Source organism: Aedes aegypti, chromosome 3 (genome assembly GCF_002204515.2).
Source record: "Aedes aegypti strain LVP_AGWG chromosome 3, AaegL5.0 Primary Assembly, whole genome shotgun sequence".
Classification (NCBI taxonomy): Eukaryota; Metazoa; Arthropoda; class Insecta; order Diptera; family Culicidae; genus Aedes; species Aedes aegypti.
Genome location: NC_035109.1, coordinates 177,547,823 through 177,569,712, shown reverse-complemented (window position 1 = coordinate 177,569,712; position 21,890 = coordinate 177,547,823). Strand labels below are relative to the sequence as shown.

Genomic DNA, 21,890 nt, shown 5'->3' with positions numbered 1-21,890 from the left:
AACGTGATAATTGCCACCAACAAATCTAAACAAATGCGAATACTGGGGCGTTGAGCGTAATGTGTAAGTTCTGCACTCACGCATAAATGCATCCCATTAGCCAGTCTATTACCTACTAGAAACCACTCAAACTTCCATCTGATGCATCATGTTAGGATCGCAAGTAAGGTGTGAACGGGTTTGAAACCCACGCTTGCGAGCTTTGCAATTCGTAGAATTTGTCTCTACTTCAGTCACAGGCGCTTTCGTCTCCGATCTTTTGCAAAGATGATCTGTTGAATCAATCTTTCACTTTATTGATGCATTTCTGATGATGCATGACATGAATCTTTAAAATAAAGAATAATCACAGCATTCGTTTCATCCCAAATTTTCCATCCAGGCAACAATCGAAACCAGAATTGCGTCAGCTTAGCAAACTTGCTAAGAACTGACCTATACCAAGCCCATATTATATAACAAAAAGGCGGCGAACAAGACGGCTTCAATAAAACGGCTCACTGCATTTATGGCAGAGTGCAACCCGGTGCCACACAGCGGTCCAGTTCTCTAAAAAGCTGACAGAAACCTAATTTCCAGATATATTTTTTGTTGAAAAACATAGTCTACAATATCAGATCGTTGAGAACACATACGAAAATTTCAACGGAAAATAGTTTTTCTTCTTGTTTGGACTCTAAATAGGTGCACCTGACCAAAACACCTTAATTTTTACTTTGAAACTCAACTATTTTATCTTCACCAAAACTCGTGCAAATTAGGTAAGTTTACAGCACAAGTTTTGTTTTGTGTGTAATCCATTTTTACCTAGATTAATCATTCCCGAATGCACATTCATTTTCATACGTCGCTAACCCTATTAAATTAACAACCAGTCCTTTGGGTATTAATAATCAGAAGGAAAATCCCGTTATTTAAGTGTGTCTAACTACTCTTTGTTTTAAGTGGAGATCCACAAAATGTATGAAACTTATTAAATTTGTTCGATTTAAACCGAAAAACGGTGACAATACACAAAATAGGATCAGCAACCCTAAAACATGTTGTACAACACTCAACATAATCAAAACTTGTAAAAAAGATACAATGCTCTGTTTTTGCCATGTATGTTTCAAATCTGGACCACTGTGTGCCGGTGCCGTTCTTAGACTATCCTCGGCCTGAGGTGACTTTGCCCTCCTGTATGCAATTCAATGTTAAACAACGAAAGTTGTATGCACTGACTTGGTCGGCTGCTGCAGCATGTGATCCAGTTCCAGTCCTGCACGTGATGTCTGCAGCTGATAAACTAGAGAGTCGGGCGGTGCTGCACTGGGTCAATCGCAGACATTCGAACGTTTCAGTGCCAATAAATCTCGGGAGCATTGGACCACAATTCTAGTCGTGGTACCGAACTTAGATAGAATCAATCGTTTATGCGAATGCGTTTAGGATGCTATCTGATTGATTTCGATTGATTTCAAGCGATATGTATGTACATGTAAACTGGAGTTTGGTCCAAAGGGTTTCCAAATTCGATGAAGATTAGATCTTGTCTAAGAATAGACGTAACGTAGCTTGCCGCCCAGTGCATTAAAAGGCAAATGGGCAGCTATGACAGTATATTTACCAAGCTGTGTTTCAACAGGAACACTCAAAGTACCAAAAATTTCGGTTTCAAATGACGAAAAAAAGTTAATGTTTTTACGCCTATGAATGATGACTACATTTCCCCCACATGCCCCATGAAGTCGATCATTACGATAATCAAAAAGTTTGGTTTTGTTTTGAGTTCGAAATTTCACACCAACTTGGACTGCTTTAGCCATTTTAGTGTTTTTGAATATTGCATCAATCATTTAATTCAATTGTTCAGTTAAAAAATCAAAATGAGAGGGAGACATTGCATTAGAGCATTTTCTGGAGATTTTTTGTTGGAATTATCCGAGACGAAATAGGAGTTGCCTGCAGCGGCAGGGGGTTTTCCATATGGTTTGAGACAATTAGAACGGTTATCCATAGGAAGACAATTTGAAGGGGAGGAGTTGAAACTGCCTGCTACAATATTAACATACCAGTTTCGTGGGGAAAAATCATTCAAAATTAAAAAAATCGAACCCGACGGAAAAAAATATAAGTTTGTGAATGAGCATGATTATTATTTACCTGGTGGGTATGATTCTTAAGCAAGCGATCGTTAACTGAAAAATGAGCATCGTTGGAGATTCTGGCTGGGGAATTCCGGGAACGAAAAACGTTACCGTTCATCTGCCTGGTACGAGTTTCAACAATTCGCTTACGTGAAGGGCGATCCCAAAACATAGACCAATGGTTGCCCCCGCAACTTGCGCATATAAACTTTTTGTGTCTTCCTTCACATAACTGACGTCCTTAGCGTGAGAAGGAGGTTCTTCTTGTATTGTACTATGACCCCATCCCATGCCACACGACATCGAACATAAGTCTTGCTTTATCTGAAGCATTGATACTATTTAGATCTTTTTTGTTTTAACAAAACTAAATAATATTCTTGAGAAAGCAAGTTGAAATTTGGCGTGACATAATTTGTGTACCATTTTGTTCAATGTTTACGACACTGAAGGCGGCCTTACAGTTGAGCTCGAAATACGCGTATCTGTCAAAGGATACAAACTCTAGTGGAATTAGATGGTATAGTACTAAATTCGGTTTTTCGGTATTCCACTAAACTGCCGTGAATTGCAAGTCAGTCCCATCTGTAAAAAGTAGGCATTGAGAAAATGGGCTGTGTAGTTTCCAAACTCGTTCTCCTTGCGAATATTAAAAAAATCCAGAGGATTGTAATATGTTCAACTCTTATTGAAACTTTCAAAATTTGCATTTCACTACGATATCTTTCCTAGAAAAATATAAAGATGCACAAAACAATTTTAATTTTAGTGTTACACTGTGCGGAAACCTGTAATGGGACTGATATGCGGTTACTATTCATTATGGGACGATTTGTCTTGCTGTTTTTTTCCTATTTTTTCCGAACAAATCGTATTATCTCATTAGTGCAGCTGAAATAGAATTGGAAGATATATTGAAAACTGAACTCAACTCATTTTTGACGAAAATGCAGATGGGACTGACTTGCGATTCACGGCAGTAAACAGCTCGAAAATTTATTATCAATGGATCATTATAATAACCAAAACGGCCGCTATGGCAAGCATATATAGTGCCTACACCTTGTATGTTTGACAGACCAACAATGCTGTCACAATGTTAAATCCCAAATACAGTGCCGCCTTTGTTTTGATGCGGTGAGCACTGACAAAAACTACCTTCAATGATCCATTCCAATTGACAGCGATCAGACAACGCGAAACAAAGCAAAGATTTTTCATACTCGCTAAGCACTGCATTCAAAAACATACGGATTATTCGGTCACAACCGCACTTATTTGAGACAAACATAATTTCTCGCGATACTTTTCTTTCATTTTATAAAGCAAACTTTGATTTTTCTTCAGTTTTAACAGATACTTAGCATAAAAACTGAGGAGAGAAATCGAGAAGTACACAACATTTGAAAGCAAACTCAATGATTTGCATGATGCCGAAACCAAAGTCAAAAATCATGTAAATCTATGGTTCATGTAAGGTATATTTAATACAAATTTCAGTCTAACGTTCAGTGATGCATTTGAACGCGTTCAGTTCGCGTTCCAGTTCATTTTTTTGAACGGAGTGATCAAGTAGGCTTGCTCATTGTTCAGTTCAAAAACTTGAACGCTAGAGGGCAGAAAATTGAACGCAGATGATTTGGACAGATTTCACGGCATCTGAACGTGCCAAAGTTGTTTTGATGGTGCTCAAAGCCAGAAATGCTATGTGTATTATAATTGAATGGAGCTTATCATCAATTTGAGAAATATGTTCCAGGTATAAACCTAAACCCATGCTTTGATTACCGTTATGCATTACTTGCGTTCTGAACGGGCCGTTCGAGAGCAACGACAGGCTCTGGCTCGAGAGTTCAATGTTTACTGCGTTCTCGTTCAAAATTTGAACGCGCTTCGTTCATTTTTGGCTCGCGTTCAGTTCAAAATGCATCACTGCTAACGTTTATTTGTATAGTATGCAACAGGTAAAATTAGGAAATTGATTGAAACGTTATATGTTTTGGAAAAAGATAGATTGTTGGACGTAATTCTGTTGTTCAATGAATTGTAAATCAAAAGGAACAGAAAAATGTGTTTACGTCACAAAATGTTTAAGTTCTGGTTGAATTAGGTCTCATGTAAATTTTTATTTTCTTTAAGAGTGTGAACAAACTGACCAAAGAAACTCAGCAAGGAATTCTATATTTTGCGTGTCGCCGATGAGTGTGGATAACAATTTAAGTTATTTCCGAAAGGGACCGTCCATAGATGACGTAGCATTTTAAGGGAGAGGGGGGAGTATACGATTTTGTAACGAACCATGTATTAGGTATTGGAAAATAAGCTACGATGGGGGAGGGGGGTATCAAAAATTGTCCATAAAATGCTACGTCATTTATAGACGCTGCCAAAGGAAAAATGCTGGATAATCGAAGAAGGCTGATTTCAGCAACCGTACGTGATTGCAAGTTGACCTACATTTAGTCCCAATTCCCATAAATTTGAATGTTTTTTCTCAGAAGTTTATCAACTTTTTCGCTTTTAGTTTCAAGTAAATATTATTACGAAATTATTACAAATTGTACAGAATTGTCGTGGGTTGACCGTCAAAACCAAATGATATTATATCTCGACATCGTGATAAAGAATATTGGGATGATGAGAGGTAACTGTATCTCCAATGAAACCATCCAAATAACACTGTTCGACAAAAAAAAATTTGGATGGATCAGGGACGCGTTTATATGGGTCTTGAAGTGCAAGAAAAGTGTAGAAAGAGGCCGTTTTCAAATGATTTGCAGCACCCGTGGATTATTTTTTGACAAAGATTGAAAATTTTGCATTTTTTATCAAAAAAGCGTAATAAGCAATATATTAATATAACTTCAAATTAAATTATTCAAGCATTGAATTAGTCAAATCAGGGAAACGTGCACCATTTCAGCAGAATATTGGCATCATTTTTATATATGAATTTGGAATGTTAACGATCATTAAACATGCATATGAGGATGTGCACCATATAAATAATACTTTTTTTTTCTATTTCACACATCTGGTTCATTATATAATAATTATTATAGGTTCAAGAGGACGCTTGATTAGTATTTGATTCTTTGCTCCATTAGATAAAGCAATGAGCAATACAATCCAGTAACATTTGATTTCAACAAGAATACGATTACGGAAAATTGATGTGTCTGTTATGTTTATATGGGCTGGTTGGTCTAATAAACTCTCAGCAGAAATACAAAATTTATCTAGGTTGGACACTGACATGTAAGTGGTTTTACATGCGCTAGCTGGTTTATCAGGAGACGATGTCTGTAAAAAAAATGTGATAACATTGTTATTTGCGATTTCTAAATATTTGGATAGGTACTCATTAAGAATAGTTTACTTATCGTGACATTCATTTTCCTCGGAATATTCCTAGAAAAATTACAGAATAACGAATAACATAAAATAGCAACAAATAATTTAGTAATCAACATTATCACATTTTTGCGAAAGCCGCTCAGGCAGGCATGATTTCTTTTTGATTCAGTTTGTGCACAATACTAATCATTTGTGAAAACTGATTTAGTGGTAACATGCCTGCTTCTTACTTGTAAGATGAAACAATTTCTGGTTAAACCATTTCCGATATTTTTTTATTTTTCGGTTCTACATTTCACATATTTTTCGGCAATTTTAAACAAACTTTCAGTTTTGAGATTTGGAATGAATTTCACAAATAATTGCGATATAATCTAAATGAGTAAAACACTTGTTTTTCTATATCTTCTTATTTAAAGAAAGAAAAACAGAAATTGCTTGAGGTTTCGCAAAATTGTTTATCATAAATGTATGGATAAATTGTTTCTTCACTTAATTGAAGAGCATTTTTACTCGTTCAGAGGATATGGGAATGGGGGCTCATAAAAGGACACGTTTGTCCTCATATGGGAAATGAGTTTAAAATTAACCTTAATGATCGACTTCTATATGTTTCCCATATGCTTACAACTAAACCCATTTGAAGAAAACATCCCATTGAACAAGAAACTAACGCTCCATTTGAAAGTTTGATTAAAACTGCCGAAAAATATGTAAAATGTAGAACCAACAAAAAAAATCGGAAATGGTTTAACCAGAAATTATTTCATCTTACATGTAAGAAGCAGGCATGTTACCACTAAATCAGTTTTCACAAATGATTAGTATTGTGCACAAACTGAATCAAAAAGAGCTCATGCCTGCTTGAGTGGCTGTCAAGTGGTGTCACAAAAAATGTGGTAATGTTGATTACTGAATTATTTGTTGCTATTTTACGTTAGTCTGTAATTTCTAGGAATATTCTGATAACAAATGGACCTCACGATAGGTAATCTATTCTTAATGAGTACCTATCAAAATCTTTGGAAATCGCAAATAACATTATTATCACATTTTTCACAGACATCGCCATCGGCTCCAGATAAACCGACTAGCTCATGTAAGACCACGTACATTTCAGTGTCCAACCTAATGTTGTATTTCTGCTAAAAGTTTATTAGACCAACCAGCCCATATAAACATAACAGATACACCAGTTTTCCGTAGTCGTATCCTTGTTGAAATCAAATGTTACTGGATTGCATTGCTCATTACTTTATCAAATGGAGCATAAAATAAAATCTTAATCAAGCGTCTTCTTGAACCTATAATAATTATTATACAATGAAACAAATGTGTGAAATAGAAAAAAAGTATTATTTATTTGGCACACATCCTCATATGCTTGTTTAATGATCGTTAACATTCCAAATTCATATATAAAAATGATGCCAATATTCTTCTGAAATGGTGCACGTTTCCCTGAAGCGATCTAGTGCTAAAAAATATTGATTTGACCAATTCAATGCTTGAATAATTTAATTTGAAGTTATATTGATATTTTTCTTATTACGCTTTTTTTTGATAAAAAATGCAAAATTTTCAAACTTTGTCAAAAAATAATCCTAGGGTGCTGCAAATCATTTAAAAACGGCCTCTTTCTACACTTTTCTTGCATTTCAAGACCCATATAAACGCGTCCCTGATCCATCCAAAATAAATTTTTTTGTCGAACAGTGTAATATCTCGAGCACCAAGAGCCAAAAATAGTAACTCTTACTACCGAAGTTATTTACAAAGTACACTAAAATGATAAACGACAGCATATCAAACAGGCATAACATCAGTCTTCTACTTCTTCCTGCTGTAATGCACGTCGGGGGAACGTGATCCACTGGGTTAGGGCCAGTTTTAGCGCCCTTATGCCCTCAAAAATCACTAGTATATTCACTGCTCACTAAAACTGGCCTCCATATAGTGATCCTAATAACTTCCAATACGTGCATAATGTGTATTCAATCTCGGCTCAACTGATGATGACCTTTGCATTCAGAACGCGCTAAACTGACCAACCCCCGATACTAAATTATATACATCAGACTCGACCAGATACCTACCAAACCGATTGCAGGTTCTAAGCAATTTATGCTGCACTTTATCATGATAACTGCACCGCTGCGGCGAGTAAGCTATCCTGTCTTATGTTCTAGCCAAGTGAATGGGCGTTTATTTTGATTGAATGTCAAAAGTACACGAGTTTTAGTAGTGCAAAGTGGTGTGAACATGATCTACAAACACAAAGTTGTAATTTGATTTACAAGAGTAGGTATATGCAGTGCGGTACATGCATATATATTCAACCAAGCTGGGCAGGACTAGAACAATTTTCATTATTGGCAGTCGGCGCTGGATCGTTTCTAATCATGTGCCTATGTACTGGCCGTCCTCTGCCTTGTTAGTTTGGGTATTGAAGCTTTGGGCACTGGGCCAGCCAGCGCCCAGTCTCCAGTAAAGCCTATGTACTGAGATCCTAAACAGCAGCGTAGAGCACACTCAAAGTTCAACGCAGCTCGATGCTTTCGCAAAATTTTAGCAGCCATGCTCCGATATGCGTGTGTGCAATTGGCAAGCAATGATAAATTTTATTTCTCGCTCTTGCTTTGCTTATGATTGGAAAATTCTACGCCTAGACAGGGTGAGACTCGATCGGCGCAGAATGCAATTGATCTCGCAGGTTAAGAATGATTTTAGTATAAATAGCAAAGGGCTCGTATGAATAAGCATCATAATCATCTTAGCATTGTGACAAACACCACACACGGACCACAAAAAATGGCATTCAAAGTGAGTGTTGCACCTAGTGAAGGAACCAGTGTAGGATTAAGTGCACCGAAAGTAATTATTCAAACATCAATTATTTTAGTTCGCAGTCTTCGCCGCCGTCGTGGCCGTCGCCAATGCTGTCGCAATTGGATACCCAGGTGCCTATCATCCAGCTGCTTACCCAGCTGCCTACCCAGCCCTCGGTGTTGCCAAGGTTGCTGCTCCCCTGGCTTACCCAGCCGTTGCCAAGGTTGCCGCCCCAGTGATCGCCAAGGCCGTCGATGATTATGATCCAAACCCACAGTACAGCTACAGCTACCACATTGCCGTAAGGATAATCGAATATCTATAATCAAAGCGCAGCATACCGAATTCCTAATTCACATTCCAGGATGCCCTGACCGGAGACAACAAGGAACAGCAGGAATCCCGCTCCGGAGATGTCGTGACTGGATCCTACTCCCTGGTTGAACCCGATGGCACCCGTCGCGTCGTTGAATACACTGCCGATCCAGTCAACGGATTCAACGCCGTCGTCCACCGTGAGCCACTTGCCGTCAAGGCTGTTGCCCCAGTTGCCGCCTACCCAGCCGTCGCCAAGGTTGCCGCTCCTCTGGCCTACCCAGCTGCCCATGTTGGATACCCAGCCTACGGCAAGGCCATCCTTGGTTAAGCACAAAACGTCCATCTAGACACTTCTCATCTTACTTAATTGTCTTCCTCAACCTCCTTCTCAGTCATTAGTTAAAAAACTCTATTAATTCCATTCTATCGCTATACTTTCTGAGTCCCACTTCTCACGCCCCCCCAATGGCTACAACTGTGAGTTTTCTAGTTATTCCAAGCTCAACTGAATGCGTGTACAAAAGATATACTTGTAAATAGTAAAAAAGCAAATCCTAGTGAGATAAGATGCTATGGATTAGTATCTTCGTCGTCCTTGACTGTGTGACATAAAACAGAGTGTGAAACATATTGAAAATAAGGAGCCGTAGTGTTATCGCATTACGGTTTAATAAATGCAATTTCTACAAAAGGAAACAGTTAAAACTCTATTCACTTTTTAAAAGCTAAGATATCACCTAGTCAGGAATTAGAACAAGAATGAATCACATGACAAACAGCACAACTTTTGTTAAAACTTGAATTCGATTCAATAATAGAACTAGGATGGGTTTACCGTTAGTAGACGGTCCCCTTTAGCGGCAATTATGGCTTTTTGCGACTGACTCGAGTTTTGCAAGAAAGAGAATGACTTCGAGAGAAATCTTTAAGTGCAACAATTTGCAATAGACATAATTGACACTGTTGATGCAGTAGATCGGAAGTAGATAAGTATTGCAAAACTCATCTGCCGGTAGATAATTAATTGTCGCACTAATTAGGCAATCTAGAGAATCGAGTTCAACGGTCAAAAATGAGATTTTATGTCCAAATATGACACCTTAAAATTTTCAAAATGACAATTGTTGTTTTTGCATGACTTTATGATCCGATTGAGATTAAAATGAGACGCTAATGCATCAATATTTCTAATCGACAAATCCGAGTCATATTTTTCCAACATGTTTTAAATAAACACCCTACTTTCATGATTAACTCAAAAAATGTTATTCATGGTCCTCACCTACAAAATCTCAAAATAGTCAAAAGTTCCAAATGGGACCGAAATGTTTCCACCGATAGCTAAATAATTTAATTGCATTCGTAGATTGCTCTTCTCCATAATCTTTATAAATTAATGAATTCGTATGCTCTGAAGGTCGCTATATTTGGCAAAATGCTTAGAAAACTATAAGAGTGTTGATATTTCAGATACTAAACAAATGAAAAGGTTCTACAAACTGTTGACACAACGCCTTCGGTTTGTTTAAAAAAGGCTAGAAAATGTTGTTATTTATTAGCTTATTGTAGTAGTAATTCGCAGATACCGTAAATTCGGGTGAAATTTCTTACTAATACAGCCCTAATATCAATGAAACATTTAGTAAATCAATGTTGATTGCCTTAACTATTGTCGAATTGCAAGTTATGAAGTTTCTGGAATTAGTGAGTGTTCATTTCTATGAAAATAATATAGATTCCAGAATAATGCTCTGTGCGAATTTGGCAGACATCCGTAAACTTTTAGTTCTCGACAAAGATTTGGACATGGTGTCAGCCTGAAAGTTTGTGAGGATGCTTAAAATATATCCCCAAAACAGACTGTATATTAAGGTGACACGGGAGACCGTGTAATTTTCCCTATCTTCTGCCTCACTCTAGCAATTATCATTGAAACTTTGCAGAAGCAAATCTCTAGTTTTAGTGAACCGATTAAACTGAAAATTTAATGGGTTGGGCACTACATATATATAATTATTGTGATACATTTTCGCATCGACATATTGAGTGGTTCTTGAGATTTGCTTCTTCAAATGGAGAGGGTGATTAAAACACAGTCCCATGCGGCCTAAAAATTCATACCAATTAGCTCATTTTGTTGAAATAATTGAATTTATGTTAGATATCAGGAACTTCCATTGGAAATTGCCTGCATATAGGCGTTTTTCGCGATATTACTAAAATTATATTATTATTTAATTCCCTAAATATTGCATTGTTAAGAATTTGGCAATTATAATCGGATTCATGGACTCCAAATTAGCTATGCAGAGCTGTTTTGAAAACTAACAATAATCGCATTGATCACTTGAATTTCACCCCGATTTTTTATTTTAGGCATGATTTTTAGCACTCACATCACATTTGTTAGAGAACTTCGGTACATGCGCCAATGAAGCTTGCCGTCGTACTTTTTTTTTGCATTCAGTTGTATGGCATTGACAACATTATTAAAAACTGACCTAAAAAACTGTGAAAAGTGATCAATTTAATTTTTAGTTTTTATCAAACTCCCTGACACAACTTAGAAGGACATAGCTGAGAAAACAACTGACATTCCCAGTGTTCATACGAATGAAACTCATGGGACCCAGATAGCCGTAGCGGTAAACGCGCAGCTATTCAGCAAGACCAAGCTGAGGGTCGTGGGTTCGAATTACACAGGTCTTCGGGCGCATTGGAAGTCTTTCTTGATCGATTTTCTTCATACAAATTTCAAATTCGAAGTAATACTGTAAGGTGGTTCCGTGTAAAAGAAGGCATACTCATACTTCGTCTGTTTGCATATTTTCCCCTTGAAGTTCCATAGAGCACCCCTAGATATTTTGCTCAAACCTTCACAGTAGCCTCTGAGGGTCCAAATGAACAAGTTGGAGCTGTATTCTGAGATTTTTACGGTTCAATATTTTTCAAACAAAGGCCTCACTAATATCTCGGCTGATAGCGACTAAGTGTTTTAAAATAGGTATTTTGGCGATCTCATAGGATTTTCTCCAAAAGTATCGTTCAAGATTTCTTCAAGACCTACAATTTATGTGGGCTTCGTAGCCGTGCGGTTAGTGTCACCGAGGCATTTAGCCGAATCGTGCTAAGGAGTGTGGGTTCGATTGCCGCCTCAGGCCGAAAAACTTTTCGAGAGGAATGGTTTCCGACTGTGCCACTGGGCGTTGCATGCTAGTCCGTTGTCTAGTGTGGTGCTTCCTTCAAAGGGCAAATAGCCCACCGAAAGTATTAACGTGTGTAGTGTATTTTTTTTTGTAATCCCTTCAGAAAATGGGTAATTTAATGAGTTAAATATTTATATTGGTTTGTAGCATGCTGGAAAGCGTTATTCGGCTTAAAAGAACATTTTTATACTTTAATATCTGTACTTCGATATTATAAATGAATAAACCAGATTTCAATCTCATTTTAATTCACATTGAAATTTTAGTGCTTGAAATTAGAATAAAGTTTGTCTCACACAAGTAGGGGAAGAGCACTAATTTTCGACCCATCACTAATTTTGGACCCATTCATACGATTTTGGCCTACTTTGTATGAAAATCCGAAAATTGGCACAGAATTCTTGTGGGTTGAAAATTAGTGCTTTTCCCCTAATTTTTACTGAGAGTAAAGTTTCTTGAGAAAGGGTCCTTGATTTTCAGTACAAAAAAGTTAATGTGAAGTACAAAGAAAAACCTTAAGAGTCACATATTGCTCTTTAAAATGTATATTCAGGTCACATCTTAAGTTAAGAATATCGCTGGAGACTTGTCATCAGAGTCTTTCAATGAATTACAATTACAGAATGAGATCCGTAGTACATATATGGGATAATTGATTCCAATAGAGCATCATAAGCAAGTTTTCCACTTTAAGTGTAGCGAGACACAAACATCGAATCGAATGGTTGTGTATAATTTTACTAAAAGAAAAAAGGCTCAGGTCCCATGTGCGCCATTCAAATATGTACCTTTTAAGACGAATGGACTCAGTGCACCATTTATGTTCCAGTAACAAAGTAAATTTGTAACCCTTAGCCATTTTAAATCGACATATTAATGCATACTGTGGCCAATCTTTACAAAAGTTACATAATTTTTCAAACTCCATAGGGTACTGGTGTTCTGACGGTATACGATATATCTATAAAAGTTGAAGAGGCATAAGTAGGACTGTATTTGCACTTCAATCTAGAAAATTTCGCAGCCGAAATGTTTCAATTTTTTAGCAATCAAAATGCGTAATATTAGTGCACAGTAATCAATTTAGATTGGTAAACTCCACCTTCTTATATAATATTATATAAGAGTACAGAAGTGGACGCGATATACGTATATTTTGCATGCATATGAGTACATCGCTTCAAGTTTAGTAATCTTATGCACTATCATATATGGTTTTGTGTTTACTTGAAAGGTAAATGAACATCAATCTTGGCGTGCCTATGTTTTGCTACCCTGCAAACTCAAAAGAACAGCTTATGTTCATAAGAAAGTAAAATTTCTAATGCGTGTATCAGCTGATATTTGTAGCACTTAAAACAAAGCTTCTCTCTCGATTTTTTCTTTCTTTCGAACAATGTTTTGTTCTTCATACTTGATTTCTGCTCCCTCAAGGATTAAAAAAAAACCTAAATTTTAGGTAAATATTGAAGCCAGGCTAGGCTATACCATAAGTATGGAATCGTTGCAATACTGAGTATTGGAGCACTTTTAAGTTTAGCATCACCCAAAATCCAGTGATAAACATTTTTTCAACAAAAATAAAAAATCGCAGGGGCTCAAAGACGCGTTTTTAAGATGACCTCAAAAATACATTAGGGGTATTCACTTAAAGTAGCGTAAACTGTGGTATTTGCGGTGAAACATTTCGAATGAAACATTCCTTTCCTGATTTCTTGAAATCCGTTCGGCTGCTTCTTTCACGGTACCCAGAATTCTTTTCAGATCGTCACCGAAGATCAACAAGCTGATGCTACAAGAACACCGCCAAAGTGGTTGCGGCTTCTGCTTGTTTATTTCTCGCAATCATTAAAGTGATCCCACATGAAAGTTTCAGAATCGAAATCTACATCTCAACTAATCAAATGCAGAACGCCTTTACTGACTAGAACAAATTTTGATGACAAATAATGGAAGTCGTTGCGCGTTGTGTTCAGTGTGGTCAAGACATCAAGACTTTTGCTTGGACTTAGACACAACATTCTATTACCGAATGGTAACTTTCATTACTCCGTGTGGCCATTCAACTAAAGAAATAATATCCGGTTATAGCAGTAACTCTTTCATTTGTTCCAAGCAGGCATTACAATCTCATCTGATCGAAGTGATCATCTCCGTTTGATGCAAAGATATTATCCTCAATCCAAGAGCGCATTGAAATCATACCATCTTTCCATCTTGATGATCTTGAGCTCTTTGGTGTTATGATGAAATGTCTATTTCAAAACTTATTGTTGGTATCCAATAACGTAATTTGTGTGGAAACAACAGCATTTTGTGACACCGGAAAGAGCTATTTTTAGAAAGTGCTATCTACTGATTGATAAACTATAGGTTAATCATTGAGTGTTCCGACAAATTTGAAGAAAAAGGTGTAAAGGAACGGTTACATCGGTGAATTGCGGTCGGCTATTGAACTTTTTCGAGATGATAAAAATGTAACGAATATAAACCTGTTTTACCAATGTATTAGGAGCACCCTGAGACAATCAGACCGCGTTCCACCTGAAGGCACTTAAAACACTGACCAGTGGAGAGTTCTCCATAACAGAACTGAACCTTTACTGCTCAGCACTCACATATACCTATCGATAAGCAAAAGTTGATGTTTCTCCAAATTCATGAGTAAGACCTATGATCAAGCCTAATGTGCTATACAGATTACCCGGTACCCGGTTTGTAGTACATGAAACAACAACAAAACTCTCAATTTGATGATGTTATACATAAAATTGCGTTTATTTCTTTTTTTGTTCAATTTTTTATTCATTGGAATATTCTATAGTCAGTGGTGTAATCTTTTTTATATCACTTATTTGATTAAGTAGTAATGGTTAGCTAATATAAATTTTGACCAACCAATTAAATCGTTCAGGTAATTATTGTTCTTGAACGCTTGATTTCGGTCTTTGACGAGAGATTTAAGATTCTCAATTCCCTGGTACGTTTTGCGCAGAATCTAAAAAATATTGAAATGAAAATTGGTTATATTTCAAATATGTTAGTCACTTACTATCGTTGATTTAGCGAATCTTTCACTGCTTTTGTTTGTACCTCTTTCAAACGCTGTCACCGTATAAATTTTGTGGATTGCTGAACCGAAAAGATTGTATCGAGCATCAAAAGAGCCGAAGATTTTCATTGAAAGATGATCAAAGAGCCCTAGATGATATCTTCTTATTTGATCCATATCTCGCTTAGATGATCGAAAGATGAGATGAAATCTCGCGGAACATTACTAAAGGACCTATGTACAAATGAGAGATTCTCTCCTCTCTCGTTCTCTTTCGATTATAACAGTGGAATACTAAAGATTTTGGGAAGTTTTTCACTATTGATCGAAAGTTAATTTCCTTGACTAGCGTTTCATACAAAAAACGCAACAGAAGAAGTTAATGTGACTCAGTTATTAATGAAAGAGAAAGTAAACAAAGAGAGCCTCTCAATGTTAGATAGGTCCTTTAGTAATGTTCCGCGAGGAATGCAATACCTGGTTCCAAGACCATAATCATTGTTCTCATATATATGTTTTCCCCAGTCATTTTTTAATAAACTCCTCCAATTTTATGGAAAATTCTACTCTCACCATCGTTTTCCAATCGCTTTTTATGCTTTAAATACATCCAAATCAAACCTAGAAGCTTAGCAAGATTTCTATCAACTTGCGTTTTGAAATTTGTTATTTGTTGATAAATAACATATTTTATGACGGTTGCTATGGACCGATGCACGAGTTCACTAATTTGACGTTTGAGCGGTGCCGAGTTCACTCGTTGCCATAGTCACGTACATAACACGGCACGCTCAAACGTCAGATAGTGAACTCTTGCATCGGTCCATATTGACCGGCGCATTCTTAGATCGGATGACTGTTGAATCTCAACAACATGAAATGTTTCGTAAGCAGTTAACGCAATTTCGTGAAATATTCAGGATAACAAGTTTATCACGATATACGCAGGAATTTACGCCATTAAGTGAATACCCCTATTGATCTAGCACTTCAGAATCACGAGATAATATTCATTTAAGGTGATGCTAAACTTTTCAAGGTGCTGCAATATTCAGTATGAGTTGTGTAATACGCGATTCCATACTTATGGCTGTACTTGTGGCTGGTAGTGTTACTGCGTTTGCAGCTACATAGCGACAAAATCGTGATATCTACATCGATTTGATCGTGCTCACTCTCTGGCGCCAAATTCTATACTTCAATAACAATTGAAAAGGCCTCATCTCCAAAAAGTAAACAAAGAGAAAAACGCAATCTTATTTTGTCATACCATAAATTTTATATTATAAATTTAAGCATTGTGTATTTTGTTATTGTACAGAGAGTCGCTGAACAAATTGATTTATAGCAATGAATATTCATTACTATTATTTTAGCTAAAAAAAAACTAGTTGCCATTGAGCCTTTTTGATTTGTGCCCATAGACGCCGGCGGACGCTGATGAGGCCAGTGAGTTAAAACGCAAGTAAAGATTAAGCAAATGTCAAATATAAAAAAGCAGTTTTCGCAAATCGGAAAAATTAAAAACACACAGCCTTTTTATTTTGCAAGTAAAACAGCCGTGTGTTTTTTTTTTCGATTTGTCGATTTTAACGGCGAAAACTGCTTTTCACTTTTGACATTTTTATCTTCTTCTTTCTGGCATTACGTCCCTACTGGGACAGAGCCTGCTTCTCAGCTTAGTGGTCTTATGAGCACTTCCACAGTTATTAACTGAGAGCTTACTATGCCAATGACCATTTTTGCATGCGTATATCGTGTGGCAGGTATGAAGATACTCTATGCCCTGGGAAGTCGAGAAAATTTCCAACCCGAAATGATCCTCGACCGGTGGGATTCGAACCCACGACCCTCAGCTTGGTATTGCTGAATAGCTGCGCGTTTACCGCTACGGCTATCTGGACCCCAATATGCAATGCAATACAATGCAATGCAATGCATATAAGTATAAAAATCGTTATAAGACAATTTTACTATGTATTGATAGTTCCCAAATAGGATCAATAACTATGAAAGATTCAGCAGTTAAAATTAAACGGTTTGCGTTTGCAGGAATTCCAAGTTAAATAATATTGATGTATACTCTGATTAGGGTAGAGCATAATCTATGAAATTGAATGAAAGCATCAAAGTTATTGACCACAAAGATTATGTATTGTTGTTGGCAAAATATGGTTTTATTTCCGAAACTCAAATTCCTTAACACCCCATTTTGTATGAATTCCTTAACACCCCATTTTGTATGAAAAAATCACACATTTTCATGATTATCTCAAAGATCTGTCATATCATCCTCATTGTATTTGGCTTTTGATATACACGACGAAAGAATGGTAGGGCTGTTCTTTGTTCAATTATTGACATACTAGAAGTTGCTTGAAATTCTAGTTGAAAGTTTTTTTCATCCCTTAACACCCCATTTTACGGTACATGGTACATGGGAATCTCTACAGCATCTCGTGCGGTCGATTAAATATGTGATTGATTGAACCCTGCGTCATCCATGAACATTATGTATGTGCTACGCGTATTTCTCGTGGGAAATTGTGTAAATTGTTCAATTGAAATAATATTGCAATTTTTTTAATTCCTTATGATTATTTGACAGGAACTCTGTGCCGTCGAAACGAGGAATTTGTATAGCTGTATAGCATAACATCAAAAGTAGAGATGTTATCTATAGCAGCGACACGAATTCAGACTAAAATAGCTAAATTTTCACATATTTTTATCGCTAGCAAAAAACGATGCAAATGTTAATTATACCTGCACTATGTGGGTAAAATGAACAGCTGTTGGTGGTAAAATAAACATCATGCAAAAAACGTAAGCAAAACGAATATTTCTGAAAATTTTCTATGCATAAACGAAAATATATCCGTTATTGATTGTAACCCGTTCAAAAAGAAATCTGAAGGTATCAGTTTCGACATCATATCATAACGATGTTCATCTCACTAAAAAACCTCAAGACTCTCGAGCTAAAAGTTACGACAGTTCTAATGTTCAAACGTGGATTTCTAAAATATTAGTTTTCGTTGATATTTTCACTTCTATTGACCTCCGTGTCAACCCGAACACTCCGATTTATGCTCCTAATCGTCCGTGAGTGATAAAAAATCATCAAAATTTGTTTTTCATCGGTAAAAGGCACGGTGTTCATTTTACCACCTTTTCCCCTATTATATATTTACACTATTTTACTCTCACACCGAGCAGGTAGGAGAGTGCTGTTAGCCCAATCAAATGCCAGGATGAACTTGTCATTAATTTTCCTGTCAATTTTCATACAAAATCTACTTTTTCTCTGCTATAAATTCACTCTAGGTGAACCACTTCCCCTGGCCTATAGCCCATTGATCTTGCGGTGCTTCATTTTGCCGTGTTCCTGAGTCGTTTGGAGCTAGCCGCATTCGAAGAGGGTCAGTTTGTCTCAGTCATCATCTGATACTGACGAAGGGTGAATGTGCTCCCCAAAACACGGTCCTCCGTGCGGCGTCTTCTGGTGGCTGGACGGGTTTTTTGTGAAGGGGCTGGGAATCGAAGCCATGACCATCCGCTTATGAAGCGAAAGCCTAAACTCAATGTTGCTGAACAGCGATCGGAAACACGAAGCACGATGAATTTTCCTAGACATCAAAACAGAATCTGAGAATAAACATGAACAACCGTTCGGATGCTTCATTCGGTCGTGATTCATTTTCGGATCGCTGCTTCTCCCGACGCTATCATCGGGTGATTTTTCATCGCTTGGTAATGTGAGCGGTACGATCCACGCTGCCTGCTCTTCGCGAAGAGCAGGAAAATATTCACTTGGATTATCTTCATGTGGGCTCGAAACAAGCTGGTGCGCCATTGAAGGCGTGTTTGTTATGCGCGTCGGTAATTGATTTATTTGAAAAAGAATATTTACTTGCATGTTCCTACCTACTTTGGTTTATTTGAATGGAAAAAAAAACCTGCAATCGAAATCTTGCAGACCTCTCATATGTTTTCAACAACATTAAAATTAAATTTAACTCAACAACAAAATTACAAAACTAATGTTTGTTTTTATAGTGCGATGCTATACTTTTATAGTTCGCTAATAATAAAATAAGTGTTGAAATCGGTACATTTTGCGTTTGTATATATGCTATCGATATTATGTTGTAATTGTACCTAAGAATTGCTAGACAAATGTTGCGCAATTAGCTACAGAGCGGTAGCGCTCCAAGCCATAGCCAGCAGCACGCAGTCACGCTCGTGCTGTGTACTTCAAGCGTGCTTTTGTCGGATTGCGTGTACTCAGAACACGATACGACCAGCAGCGTGTTTGCTTGGCTTTGCGAGAAAAAGCAATCTTGCAATGAATCACGAGAATGAACAGCGCGTGGATAAATTAATCCTGCGAGCGAAAAGGCTTCGCGAGCAAGTTTTCGGTGTGTTCATTTTGCTTCTTCGGCATTTCTTCCGTTCGAATTTTGCGATGCTCTTCGTGACGCAAAAATTAAAAATGAATTTTGACGAATGTTGGATCGCGAAGATGCGTAGATGATCGTTCACGAAGAAGCTCCATCGCAACACTGCCTAACCTCAAGGCTACGGACCCTCCTAATATTCCAACTGAACGTTATTTTTCATGCAATTGAAACCAAATCGTGTTTTTGTTGATAAGTTGTGTAGTACAGAGAGGCTGACACAGGTATTTTTAGATAGTGTGATAAAAAATACAAGACTAAAACTTGATAATGTTCGCCGTTGAGACAATCACTGTGTAAAATAATACAAGGAACAGTCACTCCGTGGTATAACCTACATCTACTTGGTAAATTTGGATCGTTTTTCGCAATCTACATTGCAATTTTGATGTTTGTTTAATAGGACTCAAATCGGTTTCAGTCATATATAGAAATGAGGCCTTTTTGAGAAAAGGCCGCATTTGCGTTAATATCCTGGTTAGCGGAAAATGATATGGGGCTATTCATAATAATGTTATTTTTTCAACTTTTATGCATATTTTTAAATTACTATGGTATGTTTTAGTAAGAATAGGCCCTTATCAGTGCTGTTAAATGTCAAAATTTAAAAAAAAAATTAAATACTTACTCACATGCGAAATATCGCATTAGCAAATATTGGCAACCGATAGTAATTCGAAAAAGGTCACTGGGAAAAACATTTTCCGATGACTTTTTCTACTAGGAACGATGATATTAGCAATATTCGAATGTCAAAGTCACGTGAAATTCATGACATTTATCAGCTCTGGCTCTTATACACTAAAATCAGCAGAAAACCGATTTGTTACCATGTTTGACTTCTCATATTACTCTCTTTATTGAAACGATACAAATTAAATACAATTATAAGTGTGGCTTGAAAGGCGCCGGTCGGTAATGATACCATTCTACTGTGTAGAGTCGAAGATGACACACATTTGATTTAAGCAGATCATTAATGAATCCAAAGACAAAAAAATAGAATAAGGAAATGTTTTTTTTTTAATTATGCCAAATGACCACAGGTTCCAAATGACCATAATGCCAAATGGCGTTAGGCCAAACGGCTTTATTCCAGATAGCATTATGTCAATTAAGGTGCCATTTGAAAATCCCAGGAAATTAACAATTTTGGATTCAAAAAATCCCTAGCCATGACTGAGCTACTGAGATTCAAAACCAGCGGATCAGTGGCACGCAGTGCATTTTATCGCTTATAAGAGAGGGTTGAATCCCTCATAATTTAATGGCACATAAGGTAATAGAGCAAATCTAGAACGCCATGGAAATTGTTAGAATTAGAAATTTATGTCACTGATCACTATTTAATAACATTCTTCTTATTGGCATTACGTCCTCACCGGGACAGAGCCTGCTTCTCAGCGTAGTGTTCTTATGAGCACTTCCACAGTTATTAACTGAGAGCTTTCTTTGCCAAAGTTACCATTTTTGCATTCGTATATCGTGTGGCAGGTACGATAATACTCTATGCCCAGGGAAGTCAAGGGAACTTCCTTTACGAAAAGATCTTGGATCGACCGGGAATCGAACCCAGACACCTTCAGCATGGCTTAGCTTTGTAGCCGCGAACTCTAACCACTCGACTAAGGAAGGCCCCTATTATTTAACTAATTAAGCGAGAAGCAGGCTCTGTTCCAGTAAAGACGTAATGCACCGAAAAAGAAGAATAAGAAGATGAGGAAGCGAATCAGTTTAGAGCGGTAGCCTCGAAATTCAACATGCTGAGTGCTTAGAAGATGAAAACCTCATTCTACTACTTTGAGTTTCGTGGCCGTACGATTAGTTTCGTCAGGCAGTTAATCACATCGTGCCATGGCGTGTAAGTTCAATTCCCGCTACAGCCATTGAATTTTTGTTTGTTTGTTTTTGTTTTTGTTGGTTTTCATTTGGAGCTGCCTGACTGCTTAACTTGTCAAGGCTGAACCCTCGGTCTGGCATTTGCCAAGTTTCCCCTCTACCAGGACCAATACTCAGACGGACTAGGCTATGATGCCCACATGAACACTGTTTTTTTTTCGTATTGTGACGTGGTAGTTTTTGAAAAATTCCCATATTCCCTTGCTTCTGAGAAAAGGAAGCATTGTTAAAATCAACAGCTCCATCAGAATTTGTTTGAAAGAGTAGTGTAGTAGTGTCATTACTAATACTGTCTAGTCGAAATGGTTTTGAATAATTTGTAATAATGTGACCAGATGTGTCCCGAAAAAAATCCGAAACTCGAAACTAGCATGTGTTCCCTAATGATCGATCTCATCGTCTTACTTTCCACAGTCATTTTTATAGTGAATATTTAAGAGTAAAGTTACCTTAAGCTTCTATTACAGTCTCCTACAAGATTCACATTTCGGTGGCAAATGCAATGCTTCACAACGCCTACTTTCTACTTGTAAATTTTGCGAAAATGCTGGAGTTAGATTATTTTTTACTATTGTTACAAAAGAGGTATTTCTTATTATGGCAATGTCAAAACCATATTAAAATAAGATTGTCGCCACTT

The 21,890-nt window shown here is 37.1% G+C and overlaps 2 protein-coding genes across 3 annotated transcripts in view; one reads left to right on the top strand and one right to left on the bottom strand.

Moving 5' to 3' along the window:
- The window catches only part of LOC5573590 (neurobeachin-like protein 1), a 232,880-nt gene that overhangs the window by 78,215 nt on the left and 132,775 nt on the right, over positions 1–21,890 (bottom strand). The gene's annotated exons all lie outside the window — the stretch shown is intronic.
- Positions 7,203–9,329, top strand: LOC110677733 (larval cuticle protein A3A-like). Its single transcript, XM_021848946.1, has 3 exons — positions 7,203–8,309; positions 8,389–8,616; positions 8,680–9,329. The coding sequence occupies exons 1-3, from the start codon at positions 8,238–8,240 to the stop codon at positions 8,959–8,961; spliced, it is 582 nt and encodes a 193-aa protein (XP_021704638.1). The 5' UTR covers positions 7,203–8,237; the 3' UTR covers positions 8,962–9,329.